This window comes from Dunckerocampus dactyliophorus, chromosome 15, assembly GCF_027744805.1.
Source record: "Dunckerocampus dactyliophorus isolate RoL2022-P2 chromosome 15, RoL_Ddac_1.1, whole genome shotgun sequence".
NCBI classification, from domain to species: domain Eukaryota; kingdom Metazoa; phylum Chordata; class Actinopteri; order Syngnathiformes; family Syngnathidae; genus Dunckerocampus; species Dunckerocampus dactyliophorus.
Window position 1 is genome coordinate 11,486,985 of NC_072833.1, and position 19,367 is coordinate 11,506,351.

The window sequence follows — 19,367 nt, forward strand, 5'->3', positions numbered from 1 at the left end:
GGCTCAACATACCTATACTGTACCTGGGCTTTGTGCCCATGATGCAGCTCAGCAAAACCTAAATTCCTCAAACAGAGTTAATGTGATCTTGTCTAAACATTTGAACGCACCTGTCCGACTGTTCAATGTTTCAGTACTTTCTGAACAACTTGCTTACTTACTTTCTCTATCAAGGAACTGAACGGCAAAATTCACAAAGGTGTGTGACCCTTGAATTGACCAGTAAATGTCTCGGTTCTATTAGAATCGGCATTGAAACAGTCCTCTTCATCATGTTGTTCATATTTTGACTTCATGAGACCAAGACCACACATAACAATTGATCCTGGGAAGGAGAGAGGCCGAATAAACCTCATATCTATGTGGGCGTTTACCCTAATCTACACCAATGGATTTTGTTTTAAAATTGCACATTGCACTTTACACATGCGCACGCCGGGTGGTCTCTCACCCAGCCCTCTAGTGCAGGCGTCGCCCGCCGCCTTTGCAGCGCCGTGCAGAATGCGTGCCATCAGCCGCTAATCCCCGGATCCTCCCGAGTAGGTCGGACGGTGCTTTCCGGGAGAGTCGGTCAGTGTTGCCGTGGGGGGGTCGGCGGCGCTGGGGACCTGTTGGAGATGACAGCTGACCAGGGCGGACTGAAGCTCGGGCACCAAAACAACACTAGCCGAAGAGGAAGTTGCAGTGAGACGGGTGTGTTTTGTTTGACTGCTTTAGCCTCCCGACGAAGAATTTGGTGTTGTTTTCCTCTCGAATGCATTTCTCTCTCCCCTCTCTCTCCGTGTGTGTGTGTGTGTGTGTGTGTGTGTGTGGCCACTGTGCCCCCACCTGTCACGTTAGCTAGCGTGCTAGGTGGCTAAGTTGGCTAATAAACCAGAAACACATAGCACCTCGGGCGAGGAGACGGTGCAAACGATCTTAGAAAGCGATGCAAAGCATAGAAAGTCCGCATGTTCTGATGCACTTAACATGTTACGCTTATTACTGCTTTATTAGCAAGCACCTTAATTAGCCAGCGTTCACTTCCAAGTCAGCCAAGCTGGCTAATTAGCTGTGCTATTAGCGTAGCGGCGGCTAGAATTAGCGAGCTGGCTAATTGACCCAGTTTTAGAGGGGCAGAGGCCGTCTGTGTCTTCCACTCGATGTTTTTGTGTTTACTTTGGACCTAAGGCATACACGGACCCGGAAGCTTGTAATACATTCAGTGTTGTGTCACTATAGTGTATGCGCACCTATAGCTTGATGGGACGAACTACTTCTGTGTACTGTGCATAAAAACAACACGCGGACTGCTTGGTTTGATCACTTTACACTTAAAAAGCTTGAAATATAAGCTGGGCGCTTGCATATTAGTTACAGTCATGCACAGGCACCACATGCTAAATAAATGCAGTTAGAACCAGACACAGGTTTCATTGTGGAACTAAACTGTAAGGAAACTCACTTGTGCATGAATGTGCCCATCTTTGGTCTTGTGATCCCTGGAGGCGTACACACTATAAACAGCAATCATCACGTTAGAAAAATAAGCAAATCAGCTCAACTTTAACCACTTTAACCTTGTATTGTTGTTGATAGATGCCCCTTTTTAGTGCCCAAATGTGCTAATGTTACCCCGTAGGGCTGTTGAGATGGATTCCCTGATGAGTGCTGTGTCGCCACGCTCACCGGCACCCGGCAAGAAGCTCTGTGAGGTGGACTTCCGGTCCGGGGCGACCCTGGAGCAGCTGTCCTCTCAGGTGTCCGAGCTGGTGCTACTGGAGCAGGGCGAGTTCGGTGATCATACCGCCTTGGAGGTGCACACGGCAAAGGATTTTATCTTCAACATGTTAGGTGCGTCTCAGTGCATTTTTATTGTTATGTTCTTTGGTTCTGGAGCTCCTGCAAAGGCTTCTTTTAAAATCGTCTTCAAAAAACAGGGGAAAAAAAACATAATTTTCCAGTTCTGTTTTTCCCTCATGTGTTGATGTATTTTTCATGATCCGTCTCCAATAGTCATCTTTCGTCTTCATTCATGGTGACTTCTTCCAAGTCTGCAGGCTTGCTTTCCTTGGCGTAATCACTTGTGGTTTTGCTGCTACTTTTCCTACTCCTTTTCTCACCGCCTGCTGTGGGAGTGGGAGGGAAGTTTGGGCTTTTTGCAAGAAAAAGATGATCTCTGTTGAAATATAAATTTAGGAACATGGCAGAGGCGGCTTTAATACTTCTCCGCCTCTTGAAGGTTCTCGTGAGGAGGCGCACCACAGCGAAATGGATCTTTAAACTTTGGAATTTACAGAGAAATGTGTTCTCCTTTTTGTTTTACTGCAAGCTTTTGTGCAGTCATTCGTGGTGCGGTGACATTTGAAATGATTGTCAAAAGACCTCATTAGTAAAAATGGTCTCGCACACGTAAAAGATCAATTCAACTGCTTATATGATTTTTGCAGGGAATAATCAACTGTAAAAACACGAGTAGTGAGCTTGAACTTCTTGCTGCAGAAGTAAAGCTTAATGCTATGTTTTGCATGATGTATTCCCCGTGCGCTGATGCAAAAATATCAAGAGTGGCAGCTCCATTTCCCTCATGGAGACATGTGTCATGCTAGCTAGCGACTCCAGTCATCATCTGGCAGCCAAAGCAGATCTATGGCATGGTGTCAGGAAATGACTGGAATATATTTGAATATTTGGTGCCAAGCAGCATATTGCCTGCCATAAATGACGGTCACGCTTGTTTACGGAGACGCCGTGTTTTTTGGCACTTTGCTGCGTTCCATCTCGAAAACTGGCGCAGCAGCTTGGATGAATGCAAATAGCAGCCGACTCGGTGTTAATGTTGGACACAGCAGGCCGCTCAGCGAATTCAATAACAAATGTATGATGACTTAACGTTGCACATTGAGCAGAAGTGACACTCCACTCACCAGCTGTTTTCCTGCTACTCTCGGTTGATATGACAATTTCCTCCAATGTTTTTGATGACATTTCTGCCGAATACAAAGGAGTGGTGTTCCTACAGCTGCGATGTAAGTCAAGTTTTAGTCATCTAAATTGACACCTAAATCACTCACACAGTACGTAGAACACATGAAGGACATATACAGCGGTCATAAAGATGACTGTAAATACGAGTATTAAATAAAAGACCTTACACTCATCTCTCTGGCTGTCTTGCACACTGGAAGGGGCGTTGCAAGGGAGGGAGAGACAGGCTTAGTGGGAGAAGGAAGTCTCTACACTGTCCAATTCATAGTAGCAGATCCTTTCACATTTTCATAGATACCATCTTTATCCCGGATGATGGTCGTGGTGTTGAGCAGCTTGGATCAGTCTTGTTGGTCGGCATTTCTCAATTTCGGAGCATTTTACGATGTGTAATTTCACTTTCCTGCCCTGCGATTGGCTGGCGACCAGTTCAGGGTGAAGTCAGATGGGATAGGCTCCAGCATACCCCCGTGACGCTAATGAGGATAAGCGGCATAGAAAAAGGATGGATGGAATTCACGTTCCTTTTCTTTGATGCACGGCACCAGAAGAGTCTGCCTCACGCTTGGGAGACCGAAAGGGTCACAATAAAGGGAAGAAAGTTAATTTAAAAGAACAACAAGTGACATTGTGCTTCCTCAGTGTAGCGACGCGCGAATGCGTATTCTTTCCCCGATGTGTTCTTCTGCCATGTGCTCGTAACTAAGTTCTTTTTTTCTTTACGTATAGTATTAATAATCGATGTGAGTGCGTACGTAGTCGGAAAACGTTGTTAATAAACACTGCAGCATCCCGAGGGGAATAGAATAACAGGCGGTCCCACTTACGGGCTGTAATTATCTTTACTACAACATTTGATTCCGCCATGTGCCACGGGAGACATCATTACGACATCACATCGACTGCACAGTAGACACCCATCCATGTCTATCCAGCTTGTCCTCATCAGGGTCACAGACGAGCTATCCCAGCTGACTCCAGGCGAGAGGCAGGGAAACCCTTGACTGCTCGCCAGCCAATCGCAGGGCACATACAGACAAAGAAGCATTCACACCTATGAACAATTTAAAGTAGGGATGAGCTTGCCACAGGCTACGCCAATCAATGCCAGCCTCTTTGATCACTCCCTAACCAAACCTATTCACCTATTCACTATTCTTGCATCTTTGTTTACACTTTGTGTAGCTGTCACTGGCTGTACTTTGCAATGGCAGCAGCTAGCTGGCTAGCTAGAGTAATCTGCCTCGCTGCTGGTCTTCGGACTCCGAATGTGACATTTTTACTACAGCTACATTTTGTTCTTAAAACAAAACAAGCAATGCGGTTAGTTTGGAGCTCGTTTTTGTCCCATGGGGAAGCCACAAGTGGATATCACGTTCATGGAGTACGTGTTAACTTTTTCTCGTGACCGTGATTAACTTTACTCTCTTGTTGTCATTATACTAATTACTGTATGTCTTGTCCCCAAAACACTATCTGTGTGTGGTTGTTTAATGAACATAAATATAGTGTGTCCAGCCTTATGATGGCGATACTATCACAGGGGTCTCTGACCTCGCCAGCTGATTTTGAGCTCACAAAGGCTCAAAGATATTTGCTTCAACTCTTAGTAGTTTTTTATTATAATGATGTTGAACTCAGATTTGAGGCCTTTTTGTATAATGACAAATGAGCACAAAATAGCATAAAGACGATTGTCACACTGTTTGAGTGGAGATCTGCTTGGTAAATAAAGTAGAGTATAATTTAAATGTTGCCAGTCCTAAACAAAACACAAATAGTTGACAGCTGTAATCGTGACGAAGGCTGAAGAGCCCTGCAATCTGGACACTACATGTATTGTGTTCTAAGTTAAGCAGGACAGATTTCTATTTAATAAAAGCTATTTATTTGTATTATTTATTCTGTTAATTTTGTTATTTAGAACTTAATTAATTATTGAACAGTTTATTTTGTATCACTCCAAAACATGCATCAAATTAAATTCAGGTTTGTGTCAAATTGTACAATAATAATTTCACACAAATCAAGGCAAAAAAGACATTTCACCCAAATGTTGACTTAAATAAATAAATAAGTAAATAATCACCTATTTGCCAGGGGCCCTTGGAATTGTCTAACCGCGCCCCTGACCAATTGCACTCATCATAAATAAATTGAAAAATGTACAGTTAATCCATGTGATTGGTATCGGCCCATCTCACCGTTGGATGATCGGTATCAGAATGGGCAACATAAAACCCTGACAGGAGCATCCCTAATTTAGACACTCAATTAACCTAATGTGCATGTTTTTGGGATGTGGGAGGGGGATGGAATACCCAGAGAAAAGCAAAATATGCATTTGAACAAATAATGCCCTTTCATTACGAATTTTGACATAAAAGCCGTAAACGGTCTTGCAGCCATTTGCAGGATAAAACAAAGAGCCACAGTTTTTGAAGAAATCCCATTTTCCTGAGGGATCCTCTAAGCTATTCTCCAGAGCAACAGGATGTTTTCACTTCGCTTCGGCTGTGATGGACCGTGGCCAACTCGTTCCCATGCCTCTCACCTCGTTTTTAAGTGTCGGCGATGTCTCGGTGGATTCATGGGGCCGCTTATTGATTAGTTTTTGCTCCTGTGAAGATGCTCTCTTTGCACATTTCAGCGTCGGCAGCAGCACAGTTTTAACCCCGTCATTATTGGATACCCTTTTGATTTTAGGCTGCCTAAATGGCATCAAGACAACACACTACGGTAACTCTACAAGTTATTAGATTCAACAATAGAAGGAAGACAACCACAGGTTTGTTACAGTAACTAGCTGTGCAATAGCCAAGCCTCGCTATTAAATTGTCATTTCACTGACACGGAATTGGGTCAAGCCTGAAAATAGTTCACAAAGAGAAACTTCAGTGTCCAGTTCCACTCCTTACAGGATTAGGTTCAAATCTGTGGCAGTGAAAACCAGCCCAGGCCGTCCCCCCCATCTTGGTTCTATTCTCAGACTACTACAAGCCGTGAATTTGTAATTTGGTCGCTGCTTCGGCTTCCCGGAATGACCTTGAGCTTCCCGCAACCAGTGTGAGAATTGGAGTTGCATTGCTAATTGATGGAGTTTTTTTCTTCTTTCATCCCCTCTTCCTTCTGGAGATAAATGTTTCTTCTTTTTCCCTGCCCGTTTGAGCCAATTTGTCAGCGGCAGATAAAAGCAGTTGCACGACTCCAAACGCGTTGCCCTTTGGTTTGAATCCCTCTGCGAACGTTTCCCCTCTCATCCTGCCTTTTGATGTCTGTTTCCTTCCCGTTCGTTAGACCTTCACCCTGAATTGCTCATAATTAGCTTGCACCACCTCAGTGACCATTCTCTGTCCACCAATCAACAGACTGCTTGGTGGTAATGCACGTTTTTGGATTTGAGCTGTGTCCGAACATATTCCCTCGCCTAGCTCCGGACGAGCTGGTGTTCACGTCTTCTGCTTCTGCGTGGCTCTATTAAGCTGCCTAAACATCATTTACATAATTGACTCCCGTCCTGCGGGTCAAATGGGCCCACAGTGCAGGCTGTTACAAGTGTGCTAAGTAGTCATAAAGAGGTTTCAGCCGCTCTTGCTTTTATCATAAAAACAGTTGGTAAGTAAAAGCAGCTCATATTTTGTTGCCCAAACAACCCAATTGACTATTGTTTCGTATAAGGTGCTAATAGGTCAATCCTTTCCACCCCCAACTTCTTCAGGTTTAGTCCAAAAGGTGGATCAGCGCCTCCCAGTGGCTAACGAGTACTTACTGCTGTCCAGCGGGGCCCGAGAGGGTGTCTTGGACCTGAACCCAGAGGACCTGGGCGACTACGCCAAAGGTGCAGACTTTGACCTGGACTTCACCCTCCTGGTGCCGGCCCTGAAGCTCCACGACCGCAACCAACCCGTCACCCTGGACATGAGGCACTCGCCACCATGCCACTCGTGGCTCAGCCTGCGCCTGTGCGACTCCAACATCCTGTCCCGCTGGAGCATCTGCTGCCAGGAGGAGAGCGGACTTCCTGATGGGGAAGACGAGGAGGAAGAGGGTGAAATGGGTATGCTTCTAGAAGTCATCACATCTGTTATTCATTTTAAGAAGACTTAATGTTTACCATTACAAGAGCCAAGCATCACACCAAATTATAGAAAAAGATAAAAAGTAGCCTGGAGGGAATTTCGTAGTCACCCTCTTTCCCTTTTTCCCCATCCAGGACAAGGCTCCATCCCTTCCCTGGGCTCCCCTCAGGCCCTGGATGGCTGCTACTTCTCCCCCACCCTGGTGGCAGACTGGTTCTGGGGGGTGGTGAGTGAGGCAGTAGATGAGCTGCGCCGAAGCCCGCAGAGAGGCATTCCGACCCCTGAACGACTGGAGAGGAACGGGCCGCTCACGACCATCATCCTCCAGGTATGTGGAAGAAAGTCATGGTGCTTCATTTTAGCATTACTATGAAGCATTTCATCCCTTTTTCTGTCTCCACGCTGCCCCCTGCAGGCAGGCTCCAGCCGGGTGCTGTATGACCTCCTTCCAGTGGTGTCGTTTCGGGGCTGGCCTGCTGTGGCTCAAGGCTGGCTGACCGCCAACCACTTCTGGGATGGTAAAATCACAGAGGAGGAAGCTATATCGGGATTCTACTTGCTGCCCTGCTGCTCACCGCTGGGGGGCCGGCCTGACAGGGAGTGGAGACTGGCCTTCTCCCGCAGTGAGGTACTTTTTCTTTCTTCTTCTTGTCCCATCCAGTCTTTGGAGTGTGTGGTTTAAGAGTGCTGTTTTTTCTTTTAACCAGGTTCAGTTGAAGAAGTGCATCCCCTTCCCCATGGCGCAGGCTTTCCAAGCTGCCAAGGCGGTGTTGTCGCGTCTCCTGGCCCGTCCTCGTGCAGGTCTCAGCCTCTACCACCTGCGCACGCTTCTCTTTTGGGCCTGTGACAGACTTCCTGATGCCTACCTGTCCTGCCAAGACTCTGATACCCCTGGTCGTCTCCTCCTGGGTCTCCTGGATGACCTGGCGCATTGCATCCTGGGTAAAAACTGCCCAAACTACTTCCTGCCGCAGTGCAACATGCTGGAGCACCTGACGGACGGCCAGGCTCTTCTCGTGGCTCGGAAACTGGCACACGTGCGTTCCGATCCCAGCGAGCACTTGCGGGCCGCTTTAGACCAAGCCCAGCAGGCGGGTCAGCTCAAGAAGGAACTTGCCACGAGCGCTAACGGCTCCCCCAGGCATCACCCCACCAATGGGATCATCTCGCCTTCCGAGGACAAGCTGGCTCAGCGTCTGCAGCAGCTGGTCACAGAGAATCCCGGGAAATCGATCTCGGTCTTCCTGAACCCGGACGACGTCACCCGGCCGCACTTCCGCATCGATGACAAGTTTTACTGAAGCTGCAGTGAAATATTTGAGTGTGTGTGTGTGGGCACACGCTGCATGGGTTGGGTGTTTAAAGCTGTAGCTGCTCCTGGTCGCCCCCCCAAGACACCCCCAGCCTGAATGATAACCTCCCTTCAGACCAAAACACACTCCTGTCCTACTACTGAACGGAATGACACGTCACTGAGCGGTTGCCATGGAAATGGGCGACTCTCACGAGCTGGCCTTAACGAGACTGATCTGGCTTGGTTTCGTCAAGCAAAGGTGTGAGCACCCAGACTGTTAATGTGCAAACGTGTATGCAGAAGGATGATCACGTAAGACGAACACTTCTAAAGACTGCGTGGCTAAAAGCTGCTTGATTGTTTTGATCGTTTTTTCATGTTTTATGATCACGTTGTGATGTATGAGTTAGAAAGCCAGAACAAGATGCGGCTGATGTAACTGAATGTAATGCGGTGAAGAGACCTGCCTCGCCTCTTCTCATTCACTCCCATTCGCTTTACGCTTTCGTTCATGTTTCTCAGGTACCAATCATGCTTACCTTGTTAAATTGAAGCCAGTCCCTTCAAAAGGTCTTTCAAGCATTTCAGCGTGGCTTCATTGGATAACACAATGTACCAAAGAGAAATAACACTTGCAAATGAGTTTGCAAAAGTACAGTTTACACTTTCCTGCCGATTGAACAAGTCTGTATCCAGTGAACGTTACCGTTGGCTGACCCAAAATTGATGTGAAACCACTTTTTTAAATAATGAAAAAAAGACATATCGCTCAAATTAGTGTCTTTGTTGATTGTTCAGTGAATGAATCTTTTTCTATGGCTGTCTAGAATGTCATGTAAAAAGGCTTCCATGTTTTTCAAGCTACAAAAAAAGCATTTGAAGGCGCGTGTGGTGGTTAATTAAGCCTGACTATCCATGAGGTGCAGAGCCGTGGACCTTCCAATTGTATTCTTTTGTTTTTTTTAACACTTACAAGCACACAGCCAAGTGTACAAGGCAACATGCAAAGTGACTCACTCTGCTGGTTTTTGTTTTTCTTTTATTCAAGCTGCTGTTTCTTAAAGGTCGGGTGTAAAGATTTGATGTGCAGACTGCTGATTTGTTTTAACTGCTGTCTGTGTGTGTGTGTGTGTGTGTGTGTGTGTGTGTGTGTGTGTGTGTGTGTTGAAGCTGAAGAGCAACCAAAGTGTGTTGGTGCAGGATGATGACTGCAGTGCATTTAGCTTAATGTTGAAAATGATAGTGCAGCATTTATGTACACAATACTTCTTGATTGAGGTACTTTGTCATTCTGTTGGCTTCAAAACAATCAGCTGTGCATATGAACGTAGTGCTTTGCAGGGATAGCATGACATCTGTGCTATTTTAGTTGCCATTTTCTGCGGAATATCTCAGACTCGTTTCTAAATCGCTCAACTTTTAAGTGCTGATAAAACCACACTCTTAGGTCAATTCTATTAATTTCAGTATATTTTAATATTTAACTTCTTGCTTTGGAAAAAAAAAGATATAAGTGCTAATTATTATAGTGATTTTGACTGTAACACGACTGAGTTAATGTATTTATTATCATCACCGCTGATTCTGAGGGCTTCATATTGATCAGTCTGAGCTCTAGCATGAAATAAATCACTACATTTTGGAACATCGTGTGTGGGAATTATTTGAAAACGCATGAGAATATGGACGTCACGAGGATAACATGACAGTAGTAGAGGAGGAACAGATGCAATGTACGTTAAATCCCATAGAGGGGGCTCCAGGACTACACAGAATGGGTGGGTGTCATACACTATCAGATCCCGACACCCCATTAAACTAAAACAATAATGACAAGTATAAAACTTTGCTACACTAAAGTTTTATACTCACTACAAGGACTGTTTGACTTTTCATGACTTTTTGAATCAGTTCATATCTCCAGTAAACTCCCAAATGTGCGGCTGAGTCATCTTGTCTTTTCTGGTGCATTTGTCAAAAGTGAACCTCGTGACCAGGTTAGAGCCACCGAGCTGATAATTTGATTTGACCAGAGCCTCTCAGTCTGGATGGTCAACAACAAGGCTGGACCACACTGGTTACAAATTACACATTCATGAAACATCCAAAATAATCATCAAATGTGTCCCCAGTCGTCAAAGCCGGAGATGAAACGGGGGCTAATAAATCAGTATAAAGCATTTACAAGCACATTTAGCAGTCTGCGGGTCATTTAAAATGTCTTTAAAGCCTCCCACTGAGACGAGCTCTGTGAAATTCATTCGGCTTTGGAGCTGATTGCGGGCAGAAGGAGCTGCATACTAAAACGTCCCCCTCTCCCGAAATCAGTGCTGACGTCAGGGACAAAGAGCAGAGAGGCTGGATGAATGAAATTAGATGGAAAATCAACTCGCAGTCCAGCCAAATGGCAAGCGGCTAGCGTTCACAGTGAGCATGATTTATCCCGGAATGAGTTCAGGAAGAAATCAAACGCAGCTTGACCTTTGACTTCAGCTACCTCTACTGTCTCACTCAAAATGCAATAATGCTCCTTTATCAGGCACACCTGCACAATGTGATCCAGGGCACAAAAAATCCAGTCTTTACAAATATAATATTGCCCAGAAAGGTACTGATTTAGCAGGTGTACCTAATATTGTGGCCAGAATATCACACTGATGCTACAAAAAAGTTTTTTGCATCCCATGCAGTTCAGGAAAGATAATTAAAGGGGGATATTTAGTGTATACCCCTGCCCACTAACTACACATTACAGTGTGTTTGCGTCCCCTGCCAGTAATTGTGTCTTCATCTGCCTTTTAAATGGGCCACTGTAACCTCAGCCCTCTGTGTGTGTGTGTGTGTGTGTGCGTGTGTGTGTGTTAAACTCGGAACAAGGCCAGGCTGTAACTGGATAGCACTTGGCCGCCTGTCACTGAGAAACTGGGGCTGAACACGCGCACACACACACGCCATCCTAGTTACATGCTGCATTAATGAAGAGGTTTTGGGTCTTGTCGGTGTCCATCTGCCACTGTGCTGGTTTCAGCACTCACATATTTTCCATAATGCCCAACGGGGCTGTCAAGAAACCATAACCTTGACCTCAGGGCATTTAAGCGCATGTGTGTGTGTGTGTGTACACATGTGGAAACATTTAAGAGGGCTCCCTTTTCGTAGCGAGTAAGGTTTGTGCACCTTCCCGTCTGCGAATCCAATCCATCTCCCTGTCCTCGTTTCTTCTGGTCCAGGACAACCTCCCCACAACACGTACGCAAACACACCCACCCTCTGTCGTTTTGTATTCCCACTCTGCCTCATTCTCCACTGCATCCTGAGTGTGTGCATGCTGAACATGTTCCTGTGCCAGTGTGCATTAATCTCCATTACAGCATCACGTGTATTAAAGGGAGTTTGGTGCTAGTGAGTGGGATGGGTGTGAGATGAGAGGACATGGAGAGGAGATGCAGGTCGCACATGGAAGGCGTTCCCCTTAACCTCCGACCCTTACACCTTTAAAGGTGTCTGGATGCTTATCATCAGGGATGCTACCCAGGCTCTTGAGATGACTAAACTGTTTGGACACGCCTCTCTCAAGTGTTCTGCTGGATGAACAACACCGTCATCAACATGATGAGGAGGCAAGCAGGGGTAAGAGACAGAGTGGAGGAGAGGGACACATTAAGGCGGCAACAGGAAAAAGATGAGACAGGAGGAACAGATGGATGAAGAACAGCGAAAAAGGGGGAAGACAGATTCAAGATCCACCAGATCCACCTGGGAGTTCTCAAAAAGAATTCAGATTGTTGTTTCCACTCTCCTTATTTTCTGCCGTCTACTCCGAAAGTACAGTTCAAAGCCCCACCCACAACTCTACCGACCCACCCTCACCCCCCCCACCCGAGCCAGCCCCTCCCCTCCCGTTCTCACGTTAATTAAATCTGTGTGTAATTACTGTCGTCGACAATCGGAAGCGAGCGAAGCAAATTGGTCACAGCCTCCGTATCTTTGAAGTGAAATTACTTCAGCAAACTTTTACTCCTTCCATCACAAGTCACATGTATAAATGTGGCTGGGGGGGGGGGGGGGGGGGTGGCGCAGGCGGGCGGTGGCAAAAGGGCAACCTTTTCCTCTGCAGGCATTAATGAGTATGAGGGTGTATTTAGAGAAAAATGGCCAACATAAAGTACAGTGGAGCCCACTTAAGTCCATGACGCCAATGATGCCAATCCGTCTACGTCCAACAACTCATCACCAAATCTTATTTATTAGCAGTGACGTGCGGTGAGGCACATGGCTGGCGAGGCACTGACTCTTTTGGAGTTTTTTTTATGTGAATACTGGTTGCTCATTGAGAGGATAACAAGAAAAATACGAAAATAATTCACTTTTGTTTAAAAAAAATGTCTTGGAATTGTTTTGAAATACTTCTTTAGTCCCATTTATTAACTGGAAAACGTGTGTTTTTACCTTTTATTTGTATAAGAAATACTGTACATGCAGCCTTTCTGTTCTGATACTTTGTTGCAAAGGTCTGGTCACCTCCTGATGAGTTTGGGTTTATAATCCTCCATTTTGGCAGTCAAATTCATTCAATCATTCAGTGGAGCATGAAAATAAGTTGCATGCATTCGCCTTTCTGCTAGCTAGTGCTACTGCTGTCAAAACAAAACAAAGAAACGCTGGCTTTTCCTCTATGGAAGAATGGCAGTGACAAGCACCTTCTCGCTCATGCAAGCCTGACCCCTTCAGGATGCAAAAGTACTGCAAGTGTCTCCCGAATGACATTACTATGTATTTTATTGTCCGATTAGCAAGAATGATTATGTCACACTTGCATGAAAGGCATTACACGGGCTGTAGAAAGGCATGGTGGTTAATACGTGTTTCTGCAACATTGTATTAGTGCCCATATGCTGACAAACCGAAACTGACAAACGCAAACTGACAGGCGCCATGATCCAGCTCCGTGTGCCACGAGATGATAGGCAGGCACGCTCGCGGCAGACTCGCTTGGCCAGGAAATGTGCAAATTCAGTGATTTTTACTTAACAAAACGAAGGAAATGAAAAGCGATTGGACAGAAAATACGTTTAGAATACACTTAAGCCTGCACATGACAGTTGAGCAATGTGGCGTAAACAGAGAATAATAGGAGTGTACAGGTGACTATAGGGGTGTTATTTCATGTCTACAGCGTTCTAATAATAGCAAAAAAAAGTATTTAGAAGGCTTTAAACAGGTTTTCTATCCTCTAACTATGAAAATATTCCATTCATTAATATCAAATCCTACTTTGCAGAAATTCACTTATCGTTGTCGGGTCTGGAACCGGTTAACCGCGATAAACGAGGTACTTCCTCATTAGCACTAAGCTACAACATCACTGCTGTCTAGTTAGACAGCATTAAAACGTGCACACAGTGACTTCCTGTTCAGTGCAAAGTAAGCTTCAAAATAAAAGCACGGCAGTATTAACCTGGATTCTACACCCATTCCTTTTTCTTTAGATGGTTAGCTTTGTGATTTGTGCATGTACAAAACTTTATTGTCATTGCAGTCAAGACATACAATGAAATGATCACAGAAGCTCTGTTGGTGAAGTGTATTAAATATTTGAATGCCGGTTGACCGTGCCTTTTAGAATAGAATAGAATAGAATAGAAGAGATCAGAATAGAATAGAATGCCTTTTATTGTCAGTATACACATGTACAATAAGATTTACAGCAGCTGCTCTGCAGACACGTGTGTAACTATAAAAAAAATGTAGAACAAAATATACACAGTACACAATAAACAGGTATATACATTTGCAGCACAGAATAAAATATCAGTTCGGAAAAGTAAGAATGAGGTGATATGTTCATGAATATACTGTACGTAGTGGTATGATATCACATGGCATACACAGACATTGCACAGGGTTTCAGTCATATTTGATATTGCACATTTGTAGATAAAGGGAAGAAAGAGGCTTGTTTTTACACCCCTGTAGCGCCTTCCCGAGGGCAGCAGGTTAAAAAGTTCAAGCCCAGGGTGGGAGCTGCCCTTGACAATCTTTGTTGCCCTGCTGAGGCAGCGGGAGGTGTAGATGTCCATCAGCGAGGGGCGAGGGCAGCCGATGATCTTCTGTGCAGCTTTAACTATTCTCTGAAGCCTCTCCCTGTCCGCCATGGTTCAGCTGCCACACCATTCTGTGATGCCACAATGTCATCAGGCTCTCGATGGACGAGCGGTAGGAGGACAGCAGCAGGTTGCACCCCAGGTTGTGCTTCCTGAGGACCCTCAGGAAGTGTAGCCTGGCTGCTGAGCCTTCTTGATGACCGCTGTGGTGTCGTTCGTCCAGGAGATGGACGCCAAGAAACCGGAAGGTGTGGACCTTCTCCACACACTCGCCGTTGTAAATAACTACACTGAATGGTATGTAAATGCATATCCATTTGGGGAAAAAGGGCCATTATTTGATTTTAAAAAAATTGTCTACAGTTGGACATCCCAAAGTTTTTACATATTTTTGCTGAGACTCGTCCCACTTTGTTCAATGGTCCTTGAATGCACCATTGCACAGATAGACTACAATACTGTATTTTTCATATTTGCTCCCAAAAGCTGATACTATGTTGGAATGCATAAAGGTAAGATTTGATGACTTTATTGCGCTCTAATGTGCATATTTGTGCAGTGCACAACCTTTCTGAAAAACAAAGTCCAGGCTTGTACTGGTGGACGGTGGCTCTGTATTCATTTAGTGCTTTTAATTTGATGTTGTTCCTGTCTTGGTTTTACACAATACACACAATACATAATCAATACGATCAATTAGATCGCTATAATGTAAGGATGTCCGATAATATCGGCCACCGACGATTATCGGCCCGATATTGGCATAAAAATGTGGTATCGGCATTGTTTTTTCCCTACAAGGCACAAGAAACACAAATGTATTCTTACATAAAAAGATTCATATTTGTATATTTGTATACAAATACATTATCGACTCAGAGATGGGCGGAGTAGCCAACAAAACAACTGTACTCATTTAAGAGTATTGTTACTTTAGAAGAATTTTACTCAAGAAAAAGATGTGATGTTACACATATCGGTTGATATCGGAATCGGAAATTGAGAGCTGGACAATATCGGCATATCGGTTATCGGCAAAAAAGCCAATATCGTACATTCTTACTGTAATGTAATTTCTCCAATCTTAGCAACGTTTTTCAGGATGTTGCACATGCATAGTAGAAGTATTGGTGCCTGACGTTTATGCTCTGTAACTGCCGTAAAACAGATCGACGGATGATGTACATTACACATGCTAGCAGTACAAATCGGCTTGCCCAACGCGTGACTGCCGAAATATAGGTTGATCGGATGTAGACACATTCCGCACATGCGTAGAACCGATTTTGTTTTTGGTACGTATTGCGTAATGACAGGGAAGGCTGCCTTACAGCAAAACGCAACTATTTTGTTTTTGGGCTTGGCCTGGCTATAACTATTGTTAAACAGTTGAACGCCACTGCGCCCTACTGACCAACCACTGAATTATTGCTCAGAACCATACACAATACGATACTCCCATCGCTACAATATCATATGAAAACAGAATAATCCAAATGGAGGAAAACCACATCAACAAACCGCAAGCAATGGTTAGTTTCATGGCAGGTCGCCAGTCCGAGGGGCATAGAGATAAACAAGTTCCACTGTACTTACAAATGTAAACACAACTACGACTTTATAAGGTTGTGTCTTTGCTGGTGGTAGTACTTTTATGTCGGACCACCTTCGTTTGGCCCTCCAGATCCAAAGCTGAATAAGTGACAACACTTAACGTCTCCACCTTTAGAATTCCATCAAGCCAACGATAACTTCAATCATCTCGCCATTCTTCTACCTACAGACTAATAACTTTACAGCTGTCAATCACATACTCCGCACCTCCAGGCCATGCTGCTCCATCCATCACATCATCTATCAATTCATCCATTAGCCGCTCTTCCTCCCTCCCTGCCCTCGTCTCCTCCCGCATGGACCTCTGAGGTCAAGAAAGGCCACATAAATCAATGTATAAATAATGTCACATAGGCCTCTGTATATGAATACTCTATATACTGTATGTGTTGTAGAGCTGCATGATGATTGGGAAATACCCCCCTCTTAAACAGTCCGAGAAAGCGTCGGCACCGCTTTTATTGACTTTGACCAACGCACCAAAGGAAGGACGGCCGCCTGCAACATAAAGGCTGTGCATGTACAATCCAAGATGACATAGATCGATGTGTACTTATTACAACTGTGGCAAAAAAGGTGATAGTGTTTGTTCTCGCCTAGTTGTTTACGATGCGCAGCACGAGCGTGTTTACAATAAATACACGGCGCATGTGTAGGAGCGATCCATCAAATATGATATGCGTCCACATTTCAACACACCACACAAAAATCCAAAGCACGGCTGTTATTAAAGCAAAACGTCACACACGAGTACACGCACTAACACAATCATAGCGCAGCGGCGCTAAGTGCAGAACCCTGTTCCGCGCATACAGCATGTGTGCGGCCACGTCGTCGTCCTCCTTCCTCACTGGTCGCCATTAAAGAAACCGCATTCGGTGTCCAATTTAAATATTTATCTCATGCATGCTCGAGCACCCGAGCGCGCTGAATGATGATGTTAAGTAAACACCAAAACAGAGACGACGCTCTCATCCGTGCAAGCCTCCGTCGCACTTCTGTTTGCAAACTAAACTCACCCATCCTGGGATCTCGTTTACAACTCTACTTCAAATTGCCGCTGGATTCTGATGAAATGATCTGTGGGCATGTGCTCTTTTCTAAAGGCGTTTAGCCCGCAGGCGTGCACCCCTTTTAATTAGAGGTCAATGACTGGATCAATCAAGCCCTTAATCAATTATTACACCCAAATCGCTTGTAAAGTCATTTGTCACAGCTCAGTAGCTCTCTTCAAGCTGTGAGAGGGAGGCAGGGAGTCTCCTGGGGTTATTTGGAATATGCCTCAGGGTGAAAGAGCAAAGACGAGTTAAGGCGCTGCCATGCATGCAGATGCATTGATGGACAGTTTGAGCCTGGAAGGAAATCATCAAATTAACATGGTCTTTTATGGAAAGGGTATTTTCAAATACACACGTGGGAGGAAATTGTTGGTACGCTTACGCCAAAACAGGAAAAACCCACAAGATTCACTGAAATAATGCAGAATATTAATGCTGTGTTGCACAACCTTTTGAAGCCATTACATTGAGACTTATTTTGGCCCACTCCTCGTGAGCAAACTGGGACAGCCCTCTCAGGTTTGATGGGTACCTTGTCCAGACTGCATGTTTCAGCTTTTTCCACAGAAATTCAACTGGACTTAAATCAGGGCTCACAGAATAGTCCAGTGTTTTGACTGTCCTGTTGAAGGACCCATGACCTGCAACTGAGACCAACTTTTGTGACACTGGGTAAAACATTTCGGCCAGAAACCCATTGAGAGTCTTGAGTTTCCATTGCACCCTACGTAGATTAAAGACACCCTGTGTTGGCTTCAGCAACGCAGCCTGAGAACATAAGCGTGCCCTCCGTAGGTATGGTCGTTTTTTCTTTGTATGCTGCATTTTTGCGTCTGTAAACGTAGAGCTGACGTGACTTGCCAAGAAGCTCGTTTGTCATTTGTGTGAAATTTGCTTCTCAGAAGCTTTGCAGCTTGTCAGTTTGCATTTTGAGAAGTTGGAAAAAAAAGTTCAGACTTATTTCAGTGACCATTGTGGGTTGTTCTTTCTTCCACAGAAGGGTACCAACAAGGTCCGTAGCCTACATGTCAGAAATCCTACCTTTTTGCCAAAACTAGCCTTAGTAATAAGGAATGTGTGACTGCTGGCTCCAGGGCGCCCCCTACAGTTGTAATTGAATTTATGGTAGCATGCTAGTGCTAACACATGCTTTTTTCCCCACTGAAAGAGTACATAAAGCTTAGTTAAATATTTGGCTGACCCACTCTGTGTGTGCACACCATCATCATCGTCATGTTCTTTGTGGGCGCACATGTCCCTGATTTGTTTAACCACAGCGTGCTGTCCTCATCAGTTTGAGGCTAATCCCTGCAGCGACACGGCCATGAACGTGCTCGGCCCTCTATCGCCCCTCCACACTCTTGCTCTATTTAAAATTTGAAAAGGAAGCATATTCTGCTTACACTAGATTTAGGACCCCCACAGGTAAAGTGGTGTCTTCTCCCCGAAATTATAATGACTAGTAACATCCTACCTTTCTCTCTGATGCAATGAATGACCTTGGAATGCCGTCAGCCTCTCACGGCATTACATAACATTGCATGTCATGTAAAATGCAAAGACAGGGCGCTCAATCTACAAATTAATTGTTGATTTGTGTGCGTTATGGAGGTTATTCTTCACTGTGATTGGTCAATTTCACACGTTTATATTCAAGGGGGGCAGGGGACTTGGAGTTATCAGTCCATTACCCTTCTGGAAAGATAAGCAATGTCCACAGAATGTTTGCAGGTTAGTGCAAGGCATCCTCTCCTCGCAGGAGAAGGTCACGCCAGCCTTCCTCCAGGTCGGGCGAGAGTTGCTGATCCACTCGCCTTTGCAAAGGTCACATGTGCCATCCCCAAAGCCCACAGGCCTGTGAAGGAACATCAATCACTGCAAACCTTGGACGTACGCCTCCACTCGAAGGTGATAGGACCATAATGGGCCATGCGGATGCCCACAGTGACCCCACTTGTGTACCTTCATCATGCAAAAAACCCAGCGGATAAACCACTGCATCATATGTCCAGTAGATACAGCATAGTGTATATTGTACGCTTACTTTTTAATAAAAACAACTCAAACCAAAGTCAAAGGTATTTTTACATTTTCCTTATTTTTTTGTGAATAGAGCATGAATTTTGATTGCACAATTCATGACCAAGCAGCAAATGTGCATTTTTTAAAGTGTGCAATGTGGTGCTGATCCAAATTAGCATCGTGTGGCCTGAGTGTGATCACAGTGCATGAAAACAAATAAGAGTCATTT

General features: G+C 44.9%; 1 protein-coding gene across 3 annotated transcripts; it reads left to right on the forward strand.

Annotated features, from left to right (window-relative positions):
- Window positions 1-445: 445 nt before the first annotated feature.
- On the forward strand, window positions 446-10,139 carry tmem102 (transmembrane protein 102). Of its 3 annotated transcripts, none has more exons than XM_054753774.1 (6): window positions 446-693; window positions 1,579-1,833; window positions 6,686-7,024; window positions 7,181-7,374; window positions 7,462-7,674; window positions 7,754-10,139. In XM_054753774.1, exons 2-6 carry the CDS (start codon window positions 1,608-1,610, stop codon window positions 8,345-8,347), a joined length of 1,566 nt encoding a protein of 521 aa, XP_054609749.1. In that variant the 5' UTR covers window positions 446-693; window positions 1,579-1,607; the 3' UTR covers window positions 8,348-10,139. The 3 variants fall into 3 exon arrangements, with proteins under 3 accessions (XP_054609749.1, XP_054609748.1, XP_054609750.1); XM_054753775.1 differs by having other exon boundaries at window positions 447-693; window positions 1,622-1,833; window positions 7,754-10,138; XM_054753773.1 differs by having other exon boundaries at window positions 446-1,833; window positions 7,754-10,138.
- The last annotated feature ends 9,228 nt before the right edge of the window (window positions 10,140-19,367 follow it).